The sequence below is a fragment of the Psittacula echo genome (genome assembly GCF_963264785.1).
Source record: "Psittacula echo genome assembly, chromosome: 12".
NCBI classification, from domain to species: Eukaryota; Metazoa; Chordata; class Aves; order Psittaciformes; family Psittacidae; genus Psittacula; species Psittacula echo.
Window position 1 is genome coordinate 12,118,220 of NC_137747.1, and position 25,550 is coordinate 12,143,769.

The window sequence follows — 25,550 nt, forward strand, 5'->3', positions numbered from 1 at the left end:
ATAGCATTAGAAGATGGCTCTATGCTGTGTTATGAACATATTTAAAATGATAGTAGCAAAGACTGAGGAACTACAGATTCACAGCCTTAAACACCTTCCTGAAAGCACTGGGACAATTAATTATGCAACATTAATCCTCAGCACCAATTCCTTGGGTTTCCTAAGTACCACTTCAAAAGAGAACCAAACATGGGAAGCTCTTTTGAATCCACAGTTTCTAAGTTGAAAGAGCTGAAAAACATTTAACCTGACTATCAAAACAAAGAGATTGCCTGAGGAAAAACAGAATAACTCTGTAAATGTTGCGGCCAGACACCCCGTGATATTCACACTGTAACTTTTACCTCAATACCAGGAATCACCAGCGTTCCTTATGCAAACTGTGCAGATAGAAGAACTGGTCCATCAACTTCAACATGCAGACAAAAATGCTTCCAACAACACTGTCTGCAATCCAAATTAAACTATGTCTTCAGGCCTCTCAAACCAAAGACTTACATGAAAATTATAGAGAATTCATTCATTAGCATCCCTGTGCACCAAGAAGCCTGCCTGTATAACCTGCCCCTTGGCAGAAATACTTCATAGGACTTCTTTCTACATACAGATAGCATTTGATACCGAACAACCGGAAAAAAAGACATGTAAAGAAACAGTACTGCAATATACAACATTAAAAGGGATGCGGAGGGGGGAATTGAGTAGTTTTAACAGTTTCTTCCCTTTCAGCAGCACATCAGTAATTCCCTAACCACAAGCTGTTCTCAGGCTAAGGCTGTGGCAGGCAGGACAAAACGGACGTAACGGGCTTTGCCACCAACTCGCGTAAGTTGCCAATGAATTTCCTTCCTGACTAAAAGGATGTAGCTTTTACTGACTTGTAATGCTCAGAGAGGAACAAAAGACAAAAGTGTACATGAACATCATATGCCTTTTGCTTGATTCCAAGCAGCCTGGCAAGGAAAGCCAATGCAGAGAGCTGCATGAGAGAATTAAAACCATTTGTAAAAACAAAGAGATGGTCTATTTTTATTTCAGCCATTTCCTTCTCATGGTACAATACATTTCAAAGAGGACAACAATTCATATATGCAAACCACTAAGCCAAAACTAGTTGAACTGCTGTAATCTTAGAAATACAACAATATTTAAAATGCCTGGTTCTTAAATACCACTGTTAGAAAACAAGATATATTAAACTTGGCACACATGTTAACCCACAGCAGAGAGCATTAAACTGCTTTTAGGAAGACACAGAAGAGAGCAAAACTTGAATCATGCTATGACAAACAATCTGATTTTTAAACTGTTGGATTTATTGGTATTAACTGGACAGTAACTGGATTAACCCCTTACAAATCACTGCTTTTAGAAACTTATTTTAGCCTTTTAAACTCTTGTTAAAAAAGATTTTGTAACAATACAGTTTCAACACAATACTGCATTGACTCTGAACTATGCTTCATCCTAATATTTGTGTGATGAGGATTCAGGAGAATGCTTTTAGTGGTCGTGCACACCTGATCTATGTTCTGATCTGTGGACTGGAAGGGAAGCAAGTCACCTTGCTACTCATAAAGCAAGACAATGTTTTTCAGTTAAGAAACCAGATATTCCAGCCTATTCCTTTTATGGCTGGAAGTACCCATGTATTATCATGGGCTGACAACACAAAGTTGGTTTATAAGGGCTTGTGCTCTTTTATCCATTTCGTGATGGGCAAAACAATTTTCCTGGGCCCCTTCTTGTGGAAGCTTATCCTATATAACAAAATCCTGAAACAGCTGTTGGTTGTTGTTTCTTGATGGACTAGCAAATCCCTGAAGGCAATGAGTACACAATGTTCTTATTTATCAAAGACAACTTACCAAATTTAGCCCCAAACCTGTCTCCACAGTAGATGGTTTTATTGGATTTGCGTGGCTTTGGTAGCAGGGACCCTGCTGGGGTAACCACCATGAGAAAAGACCAGGAGCTGTGCCGTGTTAGAGAAAGCCAGCTACAGGACACCTACACTAGCCCCAGCTAAGCCCATAAGAGATGCTGGTAGTGTCTCTGCAATAACACAGTTAAGAAAGGGTAAAAACCACTGTGCAGCAGTTGTGTGGGAGAAGAGTGAGAAAATGTGAGAGAAACAACTCTGCAGACACCAAGGTCAGTGAATAAGCAGGGGAGGAGGTGTCATCAGGCAGCAGAGCAGAGATTCCCCTGCAGCCCATGGAGAACAACATGGCTGTCCCCTGCAGACCATGGATGACCCACAGTGGAATGGCAGATATGTTCCAAAGGGAGCTGCAGTGGGTGCAGAGCCCACACAGGAGCAGGCTCCTAGCAGGAGGCTGCAGTCCACCTTGTGAGGTGGGCTGATGCCAACCTGATGAAGTTTAACCATGCCAAGTGCAAGGTCCTACACCTGGGTCGGAGCAATCCCAGGCACAGCTACAGGTTGGGCAGAGAAGAGATTCAGAGCAGCCCTGCAGAGAAGGACTTGGGGGTGTTGGTTGATGAGAAAATGAACATGAGCCGGCTGCAGTGTGCGCTCACAGCCCAGAAATCCAACTGTATCCTCAGCTGCATCAAAACGAGCGTGACCAACAGGTCAAAGGTCCTGCCCCTCTACTCTGCTCTCGTGAGACCTCACTTGCAGTATTGTGTGCAGTTCTGGTGTCCTCAACATAAAAAGGACATGGAACTGTTGGAACAAGTCCAGAGGAGAGCCACGAGGATGATCAGGGGACTGGAGACCTCCCATATGAAGACAGGCTGAGAAAGTTGGGGCTGTTCAGCCTGGAGAAGTGTGGAGACCTCATAGCAGCCTTCCAGTATCTGAGGGGGGCTATAGGGATGCTGGGGACGGACTATTCATTAGGGACTGTAGTGACAGGACAAGGGGTAACAGGTTAAAACTTAAACAGGGGAAGTTTAGATTGGATATAAGGAAGAAATTCTCTACTGTTAGGGTGGTGAGGCACTGGAATGTGTTGTCCAGGGAGGCTGTGAATGCTCCATCCCTGGAGGTGTTCAAGGCCAGGTTGGACAGAGCCTTGGGTGGCATGGTTTAGTGTGGGGTGTTCCTGCCCATGGCAGGGGGATTGGAACTAGGTGACCTTAAGGTCCTTTCCAACCCTAACTATTCTATGATTCTATGAAAGAAGGCCATGAAGGAGCAGGTTTGCTGGCAGGACCTGTGGTCCATGAGGATCCAACACCGGAGGAGTGTGCTCCTGAAGGACTGCATCCCATGGAAAGGACCCATGCTGGAACAGTTCTTAAAAACCCACAGCCCATGGGAAAGCCCCACATTGTTGAAGTTTGTTAAGTATTGTATCCCATGGGAGGGACTCCACAATGGAGCACATAGGGAAATACCCTTTCAGCACTTCCAAATACCAAAGTTCATCTGACCTTAAACAACTCCTGTTATTACAACTGTCAGACATCGCTAACAAAAAGGCATCAACTTTTAGCAATCAGAACTTCTACATCTTGTAAAAATTAATTACAGCTTTTTTTTTTTTGATTCTTTCACTTCCTTGCACTGTGAACCATGTCCTACATGGAGCTTGGTGGAAATACACGTTAAAAATAAACTGTGCTGTAACTTAAGGGACATCCTTCCTCAGAGAAGAGGAGTCAATTACAAAGACTGAAGCAATGTCATTGGTACGCATGTACTGACAGAGCCCTAATGGGCAAAACCCCCTTCTATATTTCACTTTTAAAAAGCAACATTGTTAGATTTCCAGGTTTTTAAAAGAAAGTACTTCAAAAGTATAAACATCTTCCTGTGGTAACGTTCGAGGAGAATTTTCTCAAGGGAAAAGCTGTTGGTGTGGCCAGGTGGTTAGGAGCAGTCACTGGTAACTATGCACTACCAGTACACCAGGCAGGTAGCCAAAAGCATTTAGTATTTGCTTTGAATTGTGTTTTGAATTGCAGCTGTTTCATCAAACCAATATTCTGCAGCATGCAACCTTGGTTACACTTTACCTAAGGAAGATTGTACCCTAACACCCTATCTGCTCAGAAATACATGAATTGGTTTCGTAACTCAGAGATTATGTTTCTCAACACTACTCATATTTTAATCGCGACAGAGAGCTCTGAGCACAAAGAAGCACTGAAGAGATGGAGTCCAAAAGAGCTACAAAACAGAGTTACCAAAAGCAGGAATATTTACGTTCTGTTTGCTCTATAAAAATCTCATTTTGCCCCACAGCTACATTTATGCTTCAGCTGGCTCCAAGGCTAAGAGGTTCCTACAAAGCAAAACCCCAGTCCTGAGCATCTCAAATATTAATGCTGGTGATTGCAACAGGTTATTTTAGACCTTACCATGAAACATGAAAAGGAAATTCTCTTAAGAACTTCACCAGTCTCTTCCTGCCTGTTACTATGGAAGGGGAAGGAAGGAATTTATCCGGAAGCCTCCACTTATCACTGCGTTAGCTATGTGATATGGTAGTGAGAAGAGATGGACACACAAATCCACAAGCCATAAGCCACTTTATTCATGTTATTAAATTGATTTTTAATTAGGGCAATGAAATAATTCTAATGTTATCACCCAGAACAAAAATTTTAAGTCACAATTGTAAGTTATTTTTATTCCTTTAAGCAATTTTCTTACTTGTAATTTATCAACTGATGATTGCCTGGAAGAGATACCTCAAATCACCTCCCTTTTACCCATCTTTTTGCAGTTTTAACAGTTCTTCTGAAATGCAAGTTAGTAGAAACGAGTCAGGAAAACTACAAATTAACATTTCCATATTTCACACAAAGATACTCAAGGATTAAAAGTTATTCCACATAAAACACATGAAAAAAACCTGCCAAGATAAAAATACCACACCATAAAATAATTAAATTTTTGCCTGTTATGAAGTGGCCAGACAATGAAGGACAAGGAGACAAATTATACACAACAGACACTGGTTTAAAGTTGGGATACAAAGCCTCTCACACAGGATGAGGAGAGTTTGGTTTTACTCTCAGACATTTCTGAACACAGTCTAACCAACTGTCAAGCAGCATTTGTATCTTCACTCTCAGAACCTTCCTATGTATATTTTTATTCAAGTTTCTCAATACAATGACAGCGAGTGACACTGTAGTTTCACACTAACACATATCCTAATGCATAAATGGGCACAAACACCTCACACTGAGCCTCCTGCATGTCCCTGCCACACTGCTACTGAAATTATCAAGAAAAACAAACCGTATTTAACATGAAAGTTAAAATATGAAGGTACCTAAAGATGAATTCTTTAGAAATTCAATTCATCTCAGTATTTGCAATAATAATTAGAAACAGAATGAATAAACAGGGAACAGGGGAACTTCAAAGAGAACAGCCTCTTCTACCCCAAGCAGCCACATTCCTGTCACATTCAACTACAACTTCCATCTCATGAGATTATTTCTCACAGTTAAGATAATCTGCTTCTTTCAGGACTTCATGCAAACTGTAACTCAAACTGCTTTACTAAAATCAGAGGGCAAAGGTAATAGTTCTAAAAAAATGCAATTATATGACAAGATTTATTTTATTATTTAATTCTTAAAAGTGTAATTATTTTTCCAGCATGTTTGTACATATATGTTTGTATATTCATTTCCTAAGGCTCTCAGTTGAAAGACTAAGAGCTTCTAATCTAACTCCTTCTGAACCATTCTCCATCTCACTGTTTTCCAAAAGTAAGTCCAGGGTCAGGAAATGTAACAGGTATTCCTTTAATACCTTTAGATGTGTGTTTACATGCACCTTTTGTTAATGAAAATCCACATAAATGTTTCTCTTTCAGTTTAGGTTTCTTTTTGGTTCATTTCTTTTTTCTTCCTGAAGACTTTTCCTGCTTTATTTTGTACACTTCTTCCTACTGCATACATTCAAGGGAAACTAAAAGAATTCCTTTCTAAAAGCTGTATTTAAAAATAGGTCTATTCCTTTTTAGGTCATGTTAGCTTATTGCACTGTCTCATGGCTCCTAAGCTTCACTGAGGGAAATACCTGCCAGAACAGATTTCTCTTTCGTTACAGAGCCATTGTACTCGAATCTTTCTCAAGGCTCCTTGCACACACCTTTCAAATACCGTAGTTGACTTGTCTCTTTACTGTTATAGCATCTTTTAGAATGGCAATAGCCTTTTTCCAGTGCTGACAGGCTTTAAACTCTCACTGTACCTTCCTTAACCAGATTTGCTGTGGCCATGTCCACATCAGCAACTAGCAAAATGTAACAGCAGAAGGGGTAGATAGTAAGTGGGGTCTGCAGCCCCAATACCAGGAACAACCAGGGTATTCATTTCCAAAGTGGACTCCTTGTCCACATAAAAACAATTAAAACACTAATGCAGCTGCCCTCCCTGTTTCACAATCCCCTGCTCCTCCATGGCATGCGTGCTAGCCACATGGAAAACCTCCACAGCTCTAAGTTATGTTCACTGACTAGCTCATTCTATTGCATTAATTCTCAGCTCGTGGATGTATTTTCATGCATGAGTATGCTTAGTCACTTTGTGTCAGGATTTCTGCCTTTCACTCTGTTTTGACAGCTTCAGAGCAGATTCTTCCATAGAATGTTTTTCTTTATAAAAAGATAAAAAGGAAACCCCAAAGTTCTCCACTCTCCATCACTGCTTTTTCCCTTCTTCTACACAAAATAAAGGCTAGAAAATTTTTCCTGCAAAACTACTGGAAAGACATGACCACAGCAGTTAAAACAAAATAAATAAGGATCCTCTTAGACAAACAGATTTACTGCATTTAAAGCATGTATCTATTTAACTTGAATGACTAATGCACAAAGTACTTGTGTCTGCAAACAGGGTAACAGATAGTGTTTCTCTGAGGCCTCAGCAATGGGATGGACCACAGAACTACTTGTTTCATGTGGAAGTAAAACCAGTAACTGAGTACCGCTAGCATGTAAACACAAATACTTTACATAAAAATATTTTACAAGAGGGATACATTTCAGGAAGTATTAAGCATCTACAGAGATGCTAAAACCAGAATTTTTTTTCTCCATTCATTATGTGTGCTAGAGAAAATAATTTGCCAAAACTAACATTTCTGATAAATCTCTGAAGTAAAGTTTGAGCTCGGTGAAGCCCAAACTGCCATTCAAAAGTGAAAAGGTCACTCAGCTCCTCTGAGTGACTCTCTCTATTCCCAGTTACTGAAAAAGGTAAATATCACTCCTTTCTTCAAAAGAACAAGACTAACGATCCAAGAAACTACAGGCTGTTCAGTTCCCTCTCAATCCCAAGGAAGGTCAGGGAGCAAATTCTCATCAGAGCCATTTATTAAGATATTATAGACAGAAGGTGATTTGGATTAGTCAGCATGGATTTATGAAGGTGAAATCATGTTTGGCCAAACTGACAGCTTTCTATGATGAGAAACAGCAGTGGATGCTAGTTACCTTTGACACTGTCTCATACAACATCCTCACAGACAAAATGACATATGGGTCAGACAGAACCATGGGGTGAACTGAAAATCTGGTTGAGCTGCAAGACTCGAGGGGCTGTGGTCAGCAGGATACCACCTAGCTAAAGGCCAATCCTTAGTGCTGTAGCCAGGGCACACACTTGGCCAACACTGTGCAACTTCATTTATCAGTTGGACAATGGGACCAAGCTCACCCTCAGCAAAAATGCTGATGAAACAGAAGTTCCGCAAAAGGAAGTGCAAAGTTCTGCACCTGAAAATTAATAAACCCATGTGCCATTTTACACTTCATATGCACACTGATTCCTGTCTTACTGTAATTTTCTTTTGCCATGGTAAGAAACCTCACAAAACATTCACATAGTGCTGCCTTGGAACCTGCGGTATACCTTCATTATTCACCTAACATCAGAGGTGGGGAAGTTATTGAATATAATGGTTAATATTCTGTTCATTCAAAAAGACATTTTACTTTGCTGATGGCAGGTGTCAAACTGTCACACCTTTAAGAATTTCCTTCATTTTAACTCATATCGCAGTAACTTTCCAGAGCAAATCTGCACAGTAAACGATATGTTGCTCCATATCTCTCTTACACATGATAAAGCCTCTGTCCCCATCTCTGCAGTACTTACAATCAAATCACTCTACACTAAAAATATCCCACGTGTAACAAATTTGGACTGCTGTGTCACTTAAAGGATGCTGATCCCCTAAGAGCTTCTCAAAGTTTCTGCCATATCTGTACAAATTAATCCAAACCTCAGTGAGAAAGAATGGCAATGAAGTTTCTCTTAGCATATAAAAACCAAGCAATGATACTGTCAAAAATGCCAGTGACATATACAGGTATTTTGATTGCAGAGGCACAATATAGCTGCATACCAAACTGATAAATTCACATCAGTGTGCTGCTCTTTAGCCTTATGTTTTTAACATATCCACTAACTTTCACTCATTTTACAGTTCCCAGTGCATATATTTAGCTCCCTTATCTCATTATTACAGAAATATCACAGAGCATCACAGTTCACCTGACATTTTTATGTTATTTCCCAATTAAAAAGGGGGAAATCATTAACCTTCATAAACAAATTCAGAAACTGCTGAACTTCTTTTGATGCTCATGGAAAGAGAGCTAAAAGACTGATAGATCTACTGGAGAACCACTTGAGCTTTAACTACTCTGACTGCTTATTTTGTGCTTTGGCATCAGAAGAAAACTACTGGTTTTGTATCGCAGCTATTTTTAACTGTATTTCAAAGGCATTACTTCTGAAGTGTCAGTAAGAAGCAATCTCTATATTATCAACTCTCACAACAGAATAAAATGCAAGGCCACCACCTTATGTTCCACCATCTACCTTGCAGCTTTAGAACAAGTCACTTTAGAAAAAGTTATATATTCAGTTCCTAACAGAGGACGGGATCTACTCAGGACTTTGTAATCTCCAGCCGTTAATTTTTCCTCTTGTTTACAGATCAATGCTTGCTCCAACATATTTCCCCATTCCATTCGCAGCACTTTATTGAATATTTAGTGGCTCATACACACCCTTATTCAAACAAAGATACATAAAGTTTTTAACTCTGGGGGGATGGAAATAGAAAGCTTGACCACTAAATTACACTATTACCTGTAATCATTACTAACAACTTCACCCACTATTACAGTTATTTTAAAGATTGTTTTTAAAAGAAGCCTTTTGAAAGGATGTTGTTTACTAGCAGTCTAGAAACCCAGAACCAAAACCAGATCCTGTCACCTGCAAGACATTCTTCAACCACAGAATAAAGCTGGTACCTATACTAACCTAAACATGGTTCTTTCGTACATTCTGTTCAGAACTGTCCAGCATGCAACACACCTTGTTTTTAAAGTGTTTAACAGCACTGAGGAAGTGCTGTACACCTGTACAAAGGTGCCTATCTCAGGCGGGGTAATGATGAAGAGATCCCCAGGCACACCTCACGAACACAGATAAAAAGGGCCATGGAGATATCAGCAGAAAGATATCGGCAAATGATATTGCCCAACAAAAACTATTTTGCTGAACAGACTGTCACTGGAGGTACCCAAGCAATAAACTAAGCCAAAACAGACTGTACAGATCCGCAACTCAACCTGACAAGGCTCAAAGAACTGCTTCATTCTCTGCTACCAGTGGCAATCACAAACCTGAGCTTTGCTGATTATTTGGAATCTCTTGAAAAAGAAAGTTCTTTGTTACTTGCTGCTTGTACTTGCTTTAACAAATCAGACACTACAAGATACAGTTCCTCTCGATTAACTTGGACTCAGCTGTAAGAACAAGAACTACTGTACCCAATGCACTGAAATTCTTACAGTTACCAAGGTAAGAATGTACATACACTGCCCCATAAGAAAAATAGGCTGCTTCTCTGAATACTCTTGCATATTACAAATAATCAGAAAAACTAGAACTGGAAATCAAGTATTTGCAACAAAATGAAGTAATATTCCCATGTGTTAAATTCAGTGCCAGCTGGAAATAAAGCTTGCCTATTTCCAACCTAAATTATGCATTACTAAAGTAAAATACACAAAGCCAAAAGATGTAATGGAAATGAGAATTTCTGGGAGGGTGAGGGTGAAATTGAGATGACTTAAGTAAACAACAAGATATCTGAAAGTCTGCTATGGGCCACTGTCTTTTTTAGAACTGCAAACTGCTGCAAGCACAATCTTATGTTCCAGAGGAATCATCTTCATGCTTTCTAATTCCAACAGAAGTCCACCACCTGCTTCCTGGGAATCTTTTGCAAGTAACCAGATGGCAACAGGAAAGCATAGCCAGGAGGGGACAACAAAATCACCCCAAAACTGCAACATTCAACTGCTTGTTATATTCCAGCCCATGCCTCTGAAAAATAAAACAGAAATTATAGGAAAAAGATGGATTAGAACTGCACCACTATTTCAATATTCTCAGCACTTCCATTTAACTGGGGTTTTGCTGGGCTGCCCTGAAACCCTTCTACCCTTTATCAGAAGATAAAGTAGGGTTCTCTTCTGAAAGCTTTGGACTCTGAAACCCAGGACTTCCAACTGTAGTAATAAATAAAATCCTTGACTGAAAGTTTCAGTCTTTACACCCCTGATCTTCTATGAAGAACTGACAACAGCACACTTAAAAGAGCAGGTTTATCTGCTAACAACAAGTTTTAATTGCATCCTTCAACTTCCAGGGAATAACCATACTGCAGGGACACAACTTAAAGCCCACAGGTATGTGAAGAAGCTTAGAACTGCCTCCTAAACTGAAACTTGACAGCCAGCCAGAGGTGATTGCACAGTAAGAATGACAGCAGCACAGTTATCAGGGGAACACACAGTCCTACTGTAGCAGTCTGATATGGCTGAAAGCGTGCTCCCACATTCCTTTTCATGTTCCTCCTAGTCACACACGGGGACTCCTAGTCCCCATCTTTGTGCCAGTTCTACTGCTGAATTGACACTCACTGACCTGTTTAAATTCAGTAAATCCTCAGGAAGAAGAGAAGCTCAGAGTTCCTGAGAACTGAAAAATTAGTTTTAGTTTTATTTTTAATAAAATAGGCATACTTTGCATGCCCTGACAAACTGTTCTATACAAGGAGTGTAATACAGTGTGAACACACATACTACACCATACATACACTCCTTTATGGCTTACCTGTCCATGCAAAATGTGACAAGCCAAGAAGGTACACGTATACTAGAGTAAAAGTCTATAGGGTCATAATGCTGTGTAATGACCTCCTTAATCAGCACAGGAGTCTTCCAGATGCAAATCCTGAGTCTACATGTGAGGAGGTCTGACAATTTTGTTCAGACAAGTTTCATTTAGCTTGTAATGCATAAAAACATGCCTGTATTTGATTATAAATTGTGACAGCAGAAATACAAAATACAGAGTTTACCATTTTAAAAACAGGAAGTGAAAGATCAAAAAGCAAAGCAATCCCAGCTGTGTTATGGGCTTTCTCTATAGATAGATCCTATCCCTATCATTACTGTCTACAAAGTCCCTGCTCTCTTAACTCCCACATTGTCCATCCTTAACTGTGCATTCATTTTGTTTGTATCTTCTCCAGTCAAACATAGTGTCTACTGGGAAGTTCACAGTTTTGAGGTGAACACACATTAATCTGAGAGCATTTTCACCTCTAACATCACCATTGAGAACAGCATTATTTTGTTCAGACATTCACATCCCAGGTGAAAGCAAGACTATTCTTAAGTGTCACCTTTTGCTTTACTAATTCAAGTTGTCACTAATGCCATAAGTCTCATAGTTTTGAGGGCCTGACTGGCGTGGGAAGAAAGGGAAAAGAAGAAAGTAATGATATACCACACCTCACAGGACTATGCTTAAAACCTTTACACCACTGAGAATACCTAAATAATCCACTAGCAATGGCAACAGGTTTCCACACAGAACGAATCCACTAGCCCAAGTTTGACTTCAGACAAGGGGTTACACACTGATCCAATGGTGCACAAAAAGAACAACGAGAACACCCTCACCTTGTGATCACTTATTCATTGACCTGAACTAGATCTGGTTCAAGCAAATGTTTAACAAATGTAGCACTGCTCCAGAAATTGGTCATTCTAAATACACAGGACATGCTGCATTTGCAGAAGACAAAAATATTCTAACACTTTAGAATATCATGTTAAAGTCAATTTAACAAGCACAAAATGGAGTACGCCCATTATCTGCAGAAGTACTGCCCATTGTTAAGCCTTCCTCTGTATCTTCAGGTGATGAACACTTTTGAATGGAATTAAAATACACTAAATAACACAATGTAAAACAAACCCTAAAGCTCAGGTGACAGCTATTTAGTCTGGATAGCTATAGAAGGAAGGTGGTCAGAGTGCTTTCCTAAACCCTCATCATTGTCCTCCTCTTTCCTGTTATAATTATACCCATTCTTCCCTTTCAAACAGCTGGAATAATAAGCTGCTTTGAGAACTACATCATTGATCAGTAGCACACAACATGTGCCCTGGATGAATTGTGCATACTGAAGAACAGAAGCAGCCTTGCTATCCTTACACGGGAAACAAGCCAGTGTCACACTGTTACTTTTTACCTTCTAAGCTCCTGTATTTTCTTTTTCCTCACTTCCTTTACAGAGTGAAGTGCCCTTCTGATGCAGGATCACCCCAGGAGGTCATAACTAGAAGAGACAGTAACAGGTGTCCAACTACAGGTAAAATCTAGTGAAAATACGCAGCTCCCCACTTCTACAAAGGTTAGTAAGCCTAGTTAAAGATCAGGCCAAGCACATTATCATCTCATGAACATTTTTATATATTAATCCCAGTATTTCTTACCTATGAAATTATGTATTTACAGCAGTAGGAAATACACACATATATATAAACACAAGGCACTCACAGAGGTAAGCCCTGTGAAGAGAATTTAATCAGTGATCCAATGGTCAATTACTTCAACTCTGACAAGCCAGAGTAAAAACTCTTTAAAGTTGAGGAATCCTTATGAAGAATCAGCTCACTTCAGCCAACTGCTCTGCAAATAAATCAAGAGAAGAGCAGCTCATGGCACCGGCAGAGCAAGATCCAAGGTGTCAGAAAATTACATACAAATGCAGCATTTGGAGCAACAGGTCTTAATCCATTCAAATGTTTATGAAACCAGCAGTGAAGAAATAATATCTGGATATCTGAGCACTCTAACTGTCAAGCAAGAGTAATGATTATCAATATATTATTAAAAGACAGCACTGGGGATAGGGGCAGGCACTAGAATGGTTACTGACCAAAGGTATGTTAAAAATTAACACAATCTGCTCTTCCATGTCTCAGCACTTCTTCAGCTTGGTCTGCACCCAGTCTTCGTTACCTTTTCTCACTGCACTGGACAAGGCAAAGCTAAAAAGGGCAGTAACCACTTACAAACTACTTGCACTGGCAAAAGACCCATCACAATCATGTGAAACTGAAGGAATCAAAGAGCCCGTTTTATTTTTAAGTAAATGAACATGCTCCCAGTCACAAATTATATTCTTGATGGATATTTCACTGCAAATGGCTATCCACTTGATGAATAAATTAATAAAAGAGAACCAGATTATAAACCTGCCTTTACTATGTCTTTTTCTATTCAAGATTGCTTTAAACCTTAACTGATCTTTCTTTTCCTTAGCATTAAGCTTTTAAAAAGATAACCAGGTATTGAGCTAATACTAAGAGAGAAAAAGTCTATAGAAAGGCTACCCTTGACAAAAAACTAGGCCTCTAAAGAACAGAAAACAGAGCATAAAGATTCCATAGAGGCTGATATTAACACCCTCTTCTTGAAAGCTCCAGCTTTTGTATCATCACCTACCCAAGTACAAATACAAGATCTGCACATTTTGGGTAAAAGGTAAGTCACCCAAGTTTCACTTCTTGATTAGAAACAAGGTTCCACACAATAAAACTTTAATAATCCACCCAAAGAGAATAGACCTTTTCCTACTTACCAACAATACCATTTGAGTCTAAACTCTGAACTTAAATCAATGATCTAAATGCAAACATGCAAGTAGTTCTTCTCATGCCTGAAACAATAGGTCTCTCCTACCAGCATGGTTTAGAATAGCTCAGGCAGGTGGGTGGAAAGCAGGCATTATCAGTTTCTAAATGGGAGGACTGTAATAAAACTTAAAAAAGAGAGAGAACAGCATATTAACATACTGCCAAGTTTAAAAAATGATTTGAATAACCAGCATAACAAGATCTAGTATCGCGTTTCCTCAGAGAGGGGGGTAAAAATCTGCCCTTGATGTTTTACCAGGAAGTTTGTTCTATGTCCGTGTATAGTAAAAGCAGAAATTGCCAGCATAACTGAAGAGCTGGTCATACAAAATAGGGCCTTGGCTGCTTTAAAATACTCTTTCCCAATTTGTCACAACCCTGTCATTTCTATTGAGTGTAATTTCCAATTCTTATGAAGAAAAAGATCAATCCTTCAGCTGCAGCAACTCTGCACTACAGCAAGTAAAACCAGAATGCCAGTCTCTTACAGAAAATGTTCAAGTCCATATTGCTTTATTCTTCAGAAAAGAGGGATGAACAGACAAGAGGAATGAAGAAGAAAAACTACCTTTCCCTCCCCAAACCATGGACACAGAATTAGCTCATATAACAGTCAAACTAAGCCCAAGAAAGATTGCATAAAATCGTTAAAAATACTCAATTTATGAGGCAGTAAAAAGTAAGTATCTAGAAAAAACAGAACCCTTCCAAGCTAGACTATAATCATGGCTTGTCTATTTCGTCTTCTGAGATAACCACACACTTCAAAGTGCTTCTATAGCTGGCCAAAGTACGGTTACAGGCAGCAACTGAGACAAATACTCTCCTCTAGGTTATGCACATGTATTCACTTTCCTTAGGTGTAAGGGCACAAAGTAGTTCCTTCAATTACATGTAAGTGCAGTAGACTGAGAAGAATTAGAACATTACCTGAACATTACTGGCTAGCCAAACAGAAAGGCTTCACAATAAACAACGCTTCCAGAAGTTTCACCATTACCATTTGCAAGAGGTTTACCCTCTGCTCTAACCCTACAGACTCTTTTCCTTGCTTTTAAGCAGAAATCAACTGAAAAACAACATGAAAAGCACTTTACTATGGTTGAACAGATTTACCACTTGGTTTAAACAGCTTAAATTTACAAAATACATTCATTTAGATGCTATCCACTGATAATGCTGTTGAGAAGTCACTTATCCATTGCATATGCTCTACAATAGAGGAAAATGAATTTATTTTGTACACCTCTCATAAAATATTTTCAAGCAATGCTAAGGCGAGCTTGCCTAGAAACAACTATTAATTTCAACTCTACAAGAGAAACATCATGCTACGTTACTACCTGTCTTCTTATTTGTTCTGTAGTTAGCTTTCCCAAACCATTTTGAAACTCAGACACAAAGAAACACAACAACTTCATATTTCACATCTGTTCCACCACAGAAGAAACAGAACTTTAAGGGGGGGAGAGAAAATTGAGGGAAGAAATCAAGGTGATGCCACTTAACTAATAAATTCATGTAAATAATCTTCTCTCAATCTCTCTTAAGCCCCAAAGTAACTGTTTAATCTGTAAGAAGCTTTCAAAGTTAGCACTCAGAAGTCTCAGTTATTTTCCACTGCAACATCATCTTGCACATGCACTGTATCAGGTCTTTGCTTTGAAGACAAGAAAATTCACTTTGGATCAGAATGCTACATTTTATTTCACTGATCGCTGGGAGGTGAATGCGTTCAGTGCACTGATTAAAACTGTCAAGACACTACAACTAACAAGGCACACTAGAGCAAGTTCAGATTCAACTGGCTATAGCAAAGAGCAATGTAACTGGCATTACACTAGAACTGCTCCGGACTTTTGCTGTGAGAGAAGAGTTTAAATTTGGTTGTTGGGTTTTTGTGGGTTTGGGGTTTTTTGGGTTTTTTTAACAGTTTTTTTCTTTTTAAGCACTACAATCCTCAGAATCTAAGTCTGCAGTTCATATTTCATTTTTAAAAATCTATGCCTTATTTCAGGTAAATACAAGCAAGCAGAGCTGGATCTACTGTCATACCCTTAAGAGTGACTGTCACCTTACAAGTATCAGTCTGTATTTCTCTTCTTTTCCCTTTGAAAAGGATGAGTGTCAAAGTAGCAGACACCAAACAAAATTATGAGAAACCCACTAAAACAAGCAATAATATATTGGGAAAATATGGTCTAAACTACCCTGGTTTCTTCTTTGTCTGTAAATAAACTATAGATAAGTTTTGCTGGGGATATTTTCTGAAGCTTCAAGGGTAAAGGATGGCACAAAATGATAACAGACATCTCAAATGCTACACCTGCCTTTCCCTCTGCACCACACAGAGATCTGAAGTTCTTTTTGCCATTTAACATCACAAGTTACAGCTGAATTCTTGGCTATCAGAGCCACTAAGGGCATCCTCAAACACCATCTTCTGCTTTAATCTGGATACTATCGCTACACAAGGTCAAAGACACCCTCTTTGGAAGCAGGAGGTGTAACGGCTGGAACTTGTCCGTGTTTCCAAAATAGAGCAGTGGCACCGGCGCTGCCATTCTGCTGTGTTTACAAGAGCGAACACGGTTCAGTATAAACCTCCAGCTACAGTCGTGCTTTATCACTGGGAAACATTACTTCAAGGTACGTCTGTACCCTGACGAGACAAAGGCAGCGAAGCCTCCCAAAGAGGCTGCAGCGTGAACTAGAGGGGCCCCAGGACGGAGGGGACGCGCTCTTCAGAGGGACTAAATAAGAAGGCTTGAGAGGACTGCCTTACAGACCGACTGCCGGAAAACAAAGCCTCTGACGGGAGCGAATCCCCAGAGCCCAAAGGGGGTGAAGGTTTCGAGGTTAATCTCAGCGACACGGAGCCTGGAAAAGGTGGCAGGGGCAAATACTGCTGGGGACAACCGGAGCAAGCGATTCAGAGCTGGGGGAAACCGGGGCCCCAGCCCGGGGTCCGGCAGGTGCCCCAACCAGCCGGAACGAAGGGGCTCCCCAGCGCAGGCCGGCAATGCCGGCAAAAGGGCGGCAGGGCCAGCCAGTCCACGCAGGGCAGCGCCGGGGTCCCGGCACCGTCGCCCCGTACCCCGGGAACAGAATGACGCTGCCGTCCCAGTTCGACCTCCTGCCCAAGATCTACCCCCGCCAGGGCCTGGGGTGGCAGCGCTGGCGGAGAGAGGTTCCCTCAGCGAGGCCCTCCGGGGGGGAGAAGCCCCTCAAGCAGCCGGGCCTACGCCCGCCGGAGTCCCTCTCGCCCCCCTGCCTCGCCACGGCCGCCGAGGGAAGCGCTGGGGAACGCCGTGCCCTGCCGAGCCCGCCGAGCTCACGCAGCCCGGACCCACCGTGCCCGCCACCTCCACCCGCCCCGCCCCGCCCCCGGTGCGGACCCCGATCCCTCACCGGGCACGGGCGCAGCAGCTGCTCCCTTCCCCGGCCAAGATGGCAGCGGCTCCAGCCCGGCCTGAGGCAGCGACTTCGCAAAGTCGGGCGGGAGCTGCGCATGCGCCGAGCCCTCCGCAGCCACTGCCGCGCCGTGACTACAGTTCCCGGCGTGCTCTGCGGCGGGTCCGGTGCGGCGGGTCGGCCTCGCCTGCGGTGCCTGACTTCCGGCTCGGTGGTCGTGCGGGGTGTGTGCGCGGGGTGTGGCGATGGGATCACTGAGCGCGCCGCAGCAGTCGGTTCCCGGGCTAAGACTGGCGTTTGGCCGTGAGGCTGCCCGGAGCGGCAGGGAGCGGCCTGGTCATCCCCTCACCTGCCACAGAAACCATATGGGCCAGGGCCCTGGGAAGGATTGTATGTGTATGTACACACAGCACATACATAGAATATTAAATCATAGCATCAGCTCGGTTGGAAAAAACCTTTAAGATCATCCAGTCCAGCCATTGCCCCAACACTGCCAAGGCCACCACTAACCCATGGCACTGAGGGCATCGTCTACACGTGGTGTGAAGCCTTCCAGGACTGTGCCTGCAGCCCTGCCCTGGGCAGCCTGTTCCAATGCCTGAGCACCCTCTGGGGCAGGAATTGTTCCTCACCTCCATCTAAACCTGCCCTGGTCCAGCTTGAGGCCATTTCCTCTTGCCCCATCCCTTGTTCCTTGGGAGCAGAGCCCAGCCCCTCCTGGCTCCATCCTCCTCTCAGGCAGTTGTAGGGAGCAATAAGGTCCCTCCTGAGCCTTCTCTTGTCCAGACTGAACCCCTCAGGTCCCTCAGCCATTCCCCATCACACTGTGCTCCAGGCGTTGCACCAGCTCCGTTCCCTTCTCTGGATCCACTACAGTAAAAATTATTGATCACCAAAGCAGCCCTGCAGGTTAGGCTAACACTGCTGAAGTTACAAGAACACCTTAACAAGCCACTGGCAGTGCTGGGTTATCACAGTAACACTAACAGGAAATTTCTGATAGCACAAAGAGACATTCTGGGTAATCCAAGTTTCTTACAGACAGGCAACTGGGATATCAGGGGTAGTGTGGGCTTTGGCCACACAGTTAAGGTTTTGCGGTTTAATGTATGCACTACAGATACTGAAGCTATTGATATTACTTAACCTTTACAAAAACCCTTGTTTAAAGTGTATTTTTTCTTAACCAGAATGCACCATTGCTTAAGTGAATACATGGGAATAAAAATACACTTCCTCTTTTGGCAGAGAGGAATAAGAGGGTTCAGTTTCCATGCAGTGAAATCAGAGAAAAGAGTCCGTTATTTTCAAAGAGTAAGAAAATATCCTCACTAATGTTTCAGGGAAATTGCATACTTTACAGGTGCAAAGTTTAGCATTCTCTTACAACTGGTAGGGATGTAAAAATCCATCTTCTCTTCTTGCCTCACACATAAACTCCAATGAGAAAGATTCCATTGCTGCAATTAAATGTCTGTTTCTGTTGGTGAGGCCTAAGCAAGAAAACAGCTCAGATTGTTTTCCCCTAACAGAATAACATGCATGTTTCCATGCCAGTTAGCCCTCTGTAGTTATGATTGACCAAGGTATATATGCACGTAACTTTAAGCACAGGAATCCCTTTAATTCCAGCACAGAACAACACTGGCTGCTCAGTCAGAGCCTGTGAGTGCTGAGGAGTCAGAAGTGTGTGGCTTTTCCAGAAGGTGTGCATCCCTGGGAAGCAAGTTTGAAGCCAGGGTTATAGCCCAGTATAGGAACCAAACAAACTGAACAGCTCAAATAAGTTCTGGAGGTTTGGTTGGTTGGTTATTCTTTAAAGTTTTTCTATGCACTTTTAAGTCTTTATCTTCTTTTACCACATACACGTACATTAATAGTTACATATTTAAATGGCCCATTCCAATTAATGAGTTCTGCAAGCCTTACTTAACAGATATTTCTCTCTCCTGCATCGCTGACATAATGAGTTATCTCTCATCCATTGCTGTGGTACAGATTCCTGCGTGGCCGGACAGTAAAGCTCAGGCTGACTTCAGCTGGAGTTCCACATCTGCATAGCTGAGTTTCCCTTACAGTGTATTTGCTCTGTCTCCCATCTGATACATAACACTGAGTTTGTTTTTGCAGATTGCCTGTGGTTTGATTCCCAAAGCTGCAGGGACATTGAAACTCGGTGTACTATGACCTCTTACCTCAGCTGTCTGAATTAATTTGAACTTTAGTAGCTTAGTGTTTGCAGGAAGAAGCTGAATGCTACCCCAAGTACACATACAGGTGACTGCTATTGAATTCAAGAGATGTGCATATATCCTTACGGCAGTGTGGCCATTTGCAGTCTCTGCTTTTGACTTACAGGGTTTTAGGTTTCCAAGGTAAGGGTTGCTAAAGCAGATGTGAATTAATAACAGTGACTTTTTTCAAGGACACCACGCAAGTTGTCCTCTGTGTTATTTTTTTCCTCCTTTTGTAACTGGCATTTCAAAAAAATGATTGTTGTTCAACACCAGCAATCCCAATCTCTTTATTTTTCAGCTTTTGATGCCTCCAGTCAAGTTCCACTGGTGCCATCTGCTCAGCAAAAGTCATGAGAAAAAGAATGCATTCCAGGTGCACAGACTATGATTAGTCTATGCTTGCCAGGACAGGATGAACATAGAGCAATCTTCACATTCACACTCTTTCAGAGATCATTTTCCGTGTTAAAAATCATAGCCTGGTAGTGAACTGGAATAACAGATAATGAATTGCCACTAGAACAATGTGGCAAGCACAGATGAATATAACTGAGTGGCAGAACAGCTACGTATCCAAGGCTTTATCTTTCTTTTATTTGCTTATTTGGGGAAAAGGAAAGACTATTTGATTATTTTCTTTTTCCTTATACTTTCTATAACTGCAAGATACTCAGGCAGGATGGAATTTTCTTGCTATTCCGTGTCGTAGCTTGCTTTTGAGTGCTAAGAACCTCAGCAGGTTAGGAAAGTTATCTACAGTTTCAGGATGATCTTGTACAAAGGCATTCTAGAAAAACTGTGTATGCTTTATAGCTTCCAGATTTGCTAAGTTTCATACACTCAAGCAGTGCTTCTGGGAGTTAATTTCTGGGAGATAATAATAGTCATATTTTTTTCATTCTGTCTCACTCCAATAGAGATTTCAAGGTCACTGTGACAGAGATTGTTTCTTGTGGCAAAATATGTATAGCGTTTACTCTCAATTGGGCTACTGTAAGTAACAATATTCTAATCACCAATGCAGCCTTGGGGTTACTCCCTCCCAGACACAGAACTAGCTGTTGAGTTTCCTGAGGTTTTTGTCTACCTTCATTTAGGACCTCAATGTAGTAATGCTATACAAGTCGACAACATAAAGGTGATCCTGCTACTGAAGAGACCACAGTGACCATCTCCCCATGGAAGGAATTTTGCTAGTGTGAATGCTTACCTACTTTGGGCTAGACACAGCCCCAAGCAAATATCACAAAGTGACTGTTGAATAATCATCAAATGTCATCAGCATTCATTAGCTGCTAAGCTATTTTAAATCTTTGACAGTGGCTTAACACTTCTGTCTGCAAAGTTGGTGATTTATAAATGCAGGAATATTTTGGTTTCTCGTCATTTTTCATTACTGGATTTCAAAGCACTTTATAAAAAACTATAAAGTAAATTTTATAAATAAGTCTTCTGGAGCTTTTTGTTATGTAGGTAAGTATTGCAGCAAGTGCTTTATTTTTTTAAACCAGACTTGATTTAAAAAATATTTATAAATAAAATTTTGATTTAATAAAATCTTGAAATTGTCATCTCTAAAAAAAGATTTTTTGCTATGCTGCCTTGTTGAGAACTCTGAATTCATGATATCACTCATGAAGATAAGTGTGGAATCAGAGTTTATCTATTTCTAATTGACTTTAAAATCAGAATTGATTAATTTGACTTGAGATTTATGAAAGTATCAGTGGGAAAAGATAAATTACTTCCTGTTATCTGCAAAATGAAACCTTCAGGTTGGTGAGAAATTATTATTTTCAAGTAATCTAATTAAAGGGTAAAACAAAGACGTGGCTGTTTAATTAAGTGTTTTATTACTCAATTGCTTTAAAGTGCATAATCAGAGAACTGTGAGGGAGTGATTAGGTGTCTTGAGAACGGAAATGACACAGCCATGGTATGTGTATGTTTTAAAGGAAGGACAAGATACTGGGAAAATTGTTCCTCTCTTCCCCACACAAAAGGCTGAGTATTATTTTTCCTTGGAACTGAAGAACATGATACTGTAAATCACTGCCTACACCAAGACCTTGCAAACAGCCTTCAGGTCAGCCAGGCCTGTGGTGAGACAGCGTGGCAGATAGGCAGGGCACCCATGGGCACTACTTGGGTTCTAGTTACACCTTTGCTGTCTGGATGCTGCATCTAGGACTCTTAAAGGATGAGAACACATGCATTTACTCAATGTCGGTGATAGTGGGATGCCTGTTTCTGCTAGGCTATTTGAGAAGTGTTTTTTGAAATGGAGATGCTAGTAGAAAGAGCCTTTATCTTGTTTAGACCCGGGTTTGTTCCTGTCCCACCCTGATAACCTTCCTCATTTTATATAGTTTTAAATTATCTACATCAGAAAGGCTGACTCATGCCCTGAGTGGTTTACCTCCTTGCAAATTGCTCTGGTATAAATCAACTTGCATTTCAGGGCAGAACAGAGGCTGATAAAAAGCTATGTAATGTTAAAACTAGTACAAAGGGAGAAGGTATGATTTAAATACTTGCGGCTTGATCCAAAGCCAAATAAAGCTAATGAATTGGTTTCCATTGTGAATTCTTGAAAAGTATCAGCTTCAGGAGTCTGTACCTTCTTTACCTTGTCTAGTTCCTTGTACCAGGATACCCCAATGTCCTCCTCTAAAAAGAAAAAAACAACCCAAGCTAACAATCCTGTTGAGTAAGAAGTGAAGTTGTGTGTTTCAATAAGTCTGTCTGTCCCTTGAAGCTGCAGCATTACACTTCTGAACAAAACGTCTGAACCAAAGCTCCAGTCTTGAACTGCAGGGAAGGTAACAGGCCCTGGCTTTGAATATCCCTTGCTGAGTAGTAATCTTACTCATTCACTCGACTTATTTCATCCAGCCTTTCTTACGCTCACTGTGCACTTAGTAACTGGGCAGCTGAATTACAAACTTAAGGTGAGTAACAACAAGGGGCAGGAAGGTTGCTGTACCAGTCCCATTGCATGCCATTAACATACCAGCTGCAGTGCTCATAATTTCCCATGCTGGATTAAAGGAGAATTTACTTGGTTAAACTTGCTCTACAAGACTCAGGGCTTGGTGCTCAGTTCATGTTATGCTCATGCTTGCTACAACCGGGAGAGGAAGGAGAAGACAATGTCATACTGACTTAACCACCAACCCAGAGCTTCAGGTTCTCAGGTCTAGCTCTTGCCTCAGTTCATGCTTGCACTTGTGTGTAAAGACAGCATGTTCTCAAGTAAATAATTTCTAGTGTTCTTGCCACAAAAACATAGCCTCCTTTCAACCCTTGGACTAACCGTACTCCTACAAAAGGCACCAGCTTGGTCATACCAAACCGCTGCTAGTCCTCATTCACCTGGAAGCCTCAACGTAGGTTCCCTCTGCCCTCTGTTGGGCAGTCCATGATGGAAAGCGGATGGTACCAGCAACACAGAATCAGGACCTGGTGGAGAAGCCTCTGCTGAGGAGAGGGGTGGAGAAAGTGGAAAATTCACAGCAGAAGCCGAAATGTGTTGAATTTAATATCACTGGGGCAAATGGTGTTATCATGGTATCATAATGCTAATGCTTGCTACAGTAATATAAATGTTGCTGTGGATTGAGATGGTATTAACTGAGCTAGATCCCCAGTGATGTTACTGTGTGCTACTGCACAAGACGATAACGGTCAGGAAATCATATTGCGAAGGACTTTGTGCAAACCCACGAGGCAATACATGTCTCAGAGTTTATGCTTGAGGCAGGTAGGGAGAGTTTAATTGCGGAGAGAGCTGTAACATGTTTGTGAGTAATATAAAGCCATGTCTATGCTGCCCGTAACAGCACTATATTAAAAGCCAATATAAGGCACAACGGGCTCTCATCCACATGGGACCCCTGCTAAGCTAAATTAGCAGTGTGACTCATGCAGCCTGCGTGTAAGAAGGCTGCTGCAGCTTTCAGCTGCTGACTGGGGCACTCACAAGCCATGAAGCTACAGAGCAGAGGACTGCACTTAGAAGATGCCAGTGATGGCATCACTGTTAAAACCTTCATTAGGCACCTTGTGACATTTACCATGATAAAATCCAACTGGATCATCACTGTACCTGCCTCACTGCACAGAATGGCTCGTCCTTGCTGGAACAGTCGTTACGCAACACCTCTTTCATCTGCGTCATTCACTATGGGTATTCTTTACTCCTCACCAAACCTCAATGCAGGGTAAAACAATACTAGTTTCCTAATTCAGGGTGCTCCTGAACGCTGCCACCACAATATCATACTGTTTCAAAGGCAGAAATCTTTGCAATGTGTATATAAGTTTGTGGGAAAGTGAAATTGTTGTCTGCAGTTTCTGGGTATGGGTGAGCTGAGGTACAGAATATAATGTTCTCATTGTTTGTGGGTATCCCTTTGAGACAGGCAGGGTTTGTTTTGTCAGAGTATTTGGCATTTTCGAAGGTCAGTGAACAAATTATGGACATCCTTTTTATTAAAAAGCCCCTAACAATTCAGATTGCACGAAATCCTTCTTATAGTGTAGATAATAGATTAATTGTCCAGTTAAGCAACTACCTGGCTTTGTGTGGAGTACCTGTGTGAAGTACCTGTATTATCAGAAGCTTAGATTGATGTTTTCTCCTAGCCTTGAAATCTACAGCATTTCCCAGCCATGCCAGTAAACCTAAACCTTTTTTTTAAATATAATTCTGAAGAAATGTCATATTCTCTTTTTTTTAAAAGTTTCTTTTTCCCCTGTTTCACAGCTTTCCAGTGACTGTGAGATATTTAAATTTACAACCCAGAACTTCCCCACTTGAACGACTACAGTAAATGAAACAGTCACAGGATATATAACATAAATAACATCCTGTTGTTGTTTCATGTGCTCTGTTAGGTAGTGTTTTTTGCAATTTTTTGTTCTTTTTCCTGTTCCTTTTTCTTCACTACATCCTATTCCCTCCATTTTGTGCCTACCTTGTGCCATCTGGTGTCCCAAATCTACCACTGACAGCCACAATGAAAGGACCAGGGTACATACGAATAGTCAGTGCACTGACTACTGATACATTAAGATGTAGTAAAATACAGTGCTATGAGGCATCAATATCCTACATCAGAGGATTAGGGCAAACCATGCTGCTAGCGTGACTTGTCTTTAAGCACTCCTTGAGAATATCTGCGTTGTGGAGCACCTTCACGCTAGGTGGAGCTGATCCCTCCTCCTTTAATAAATGCTGTCAGCTCCTGCCACCCACTCCTTGTAACTGTGGGAAGGTGCTGGTCCTTTCAGCCTTCACAGAGCAGTATGCCTTGAGCTGAAATTGGTGGGAGTTATAGGAAATGATGTCTTTGTTCTGGTCTTGCTCATTAGTTAGGAAGGACATTCTGTGTGTATGGGTTGCCATGGGTTAGTAGCTAAGGACACCGACTATAACTGAAAAACTGACGACAGAGTTTGCTGGAGAAGCTGCGGGCTGGCACCTAATGCAAGGCAAGTCTGGAGCATTTTGTTGCCCTTAGGTCATGCCATATAATGTAGAGATGTTGGGAAGTCTCCTGCTTGCCCACTGGCAGAAGCAGGCGTGAAGGAGCACACAGAAACTGCAGTCTGCCAGCAATGCAACCTCGGTGTCTCAGACAAGAGGGCCAGAGCCTGAACTCCTGTCCTGCTGCTGTGAGCCAGTGATTTGAGCTGTGACAAGAAGGTTGGTGATGTAACCCATTGAAAGCATGACTGAATTAGATGAACCCATCCCAGGGGAACAGACATGCTACTCCTCTGGGAGTTACAGAACTCTGGTGTGGTATCAGGTATGCCAGTGTGCCTGCAATGCTCCAAATATCAAACACAACCATTACCACTTGCATATGTT

The 25,550-nt window shown here is 41.5% G+C and overlaps 1 protein-coding gene across 2 annotated transcripts in view; it reads right to left on the reverse strand.

Moving 5' to 3' along the window:
* The window catches only part of ITCH (itchy E3 ubiquitin protein ligase), a gene marked incomplete at its 5' end in the record, with an annotated part of 62,603 nt that extends 45,072 nt beyond the window's left edge, over positions 1-17,531 (reverse strand). The window contains 2 exons of one of the 2 annotated variants that reach the window (XM_080627927.1): positions 12,569-12,655; positions 17,430-17,489. Coding sequence is in view for 1 of the 2 variants with exons in the window: in XM_080627926.1 (XP_080484052.1) it covers positions 17,430-17,531 (102 nt within the window). Of the gene's footprint in view, positions 1-12,568; positions 12,656-17,429 lie in introns of both variants that reach the window. The other variant, XM_080627926.1, reaches the window with a different exon arrangement.
* Between the last annotated feature and the right edge of the window lie 8,019 nt (positions 17,532-25,550).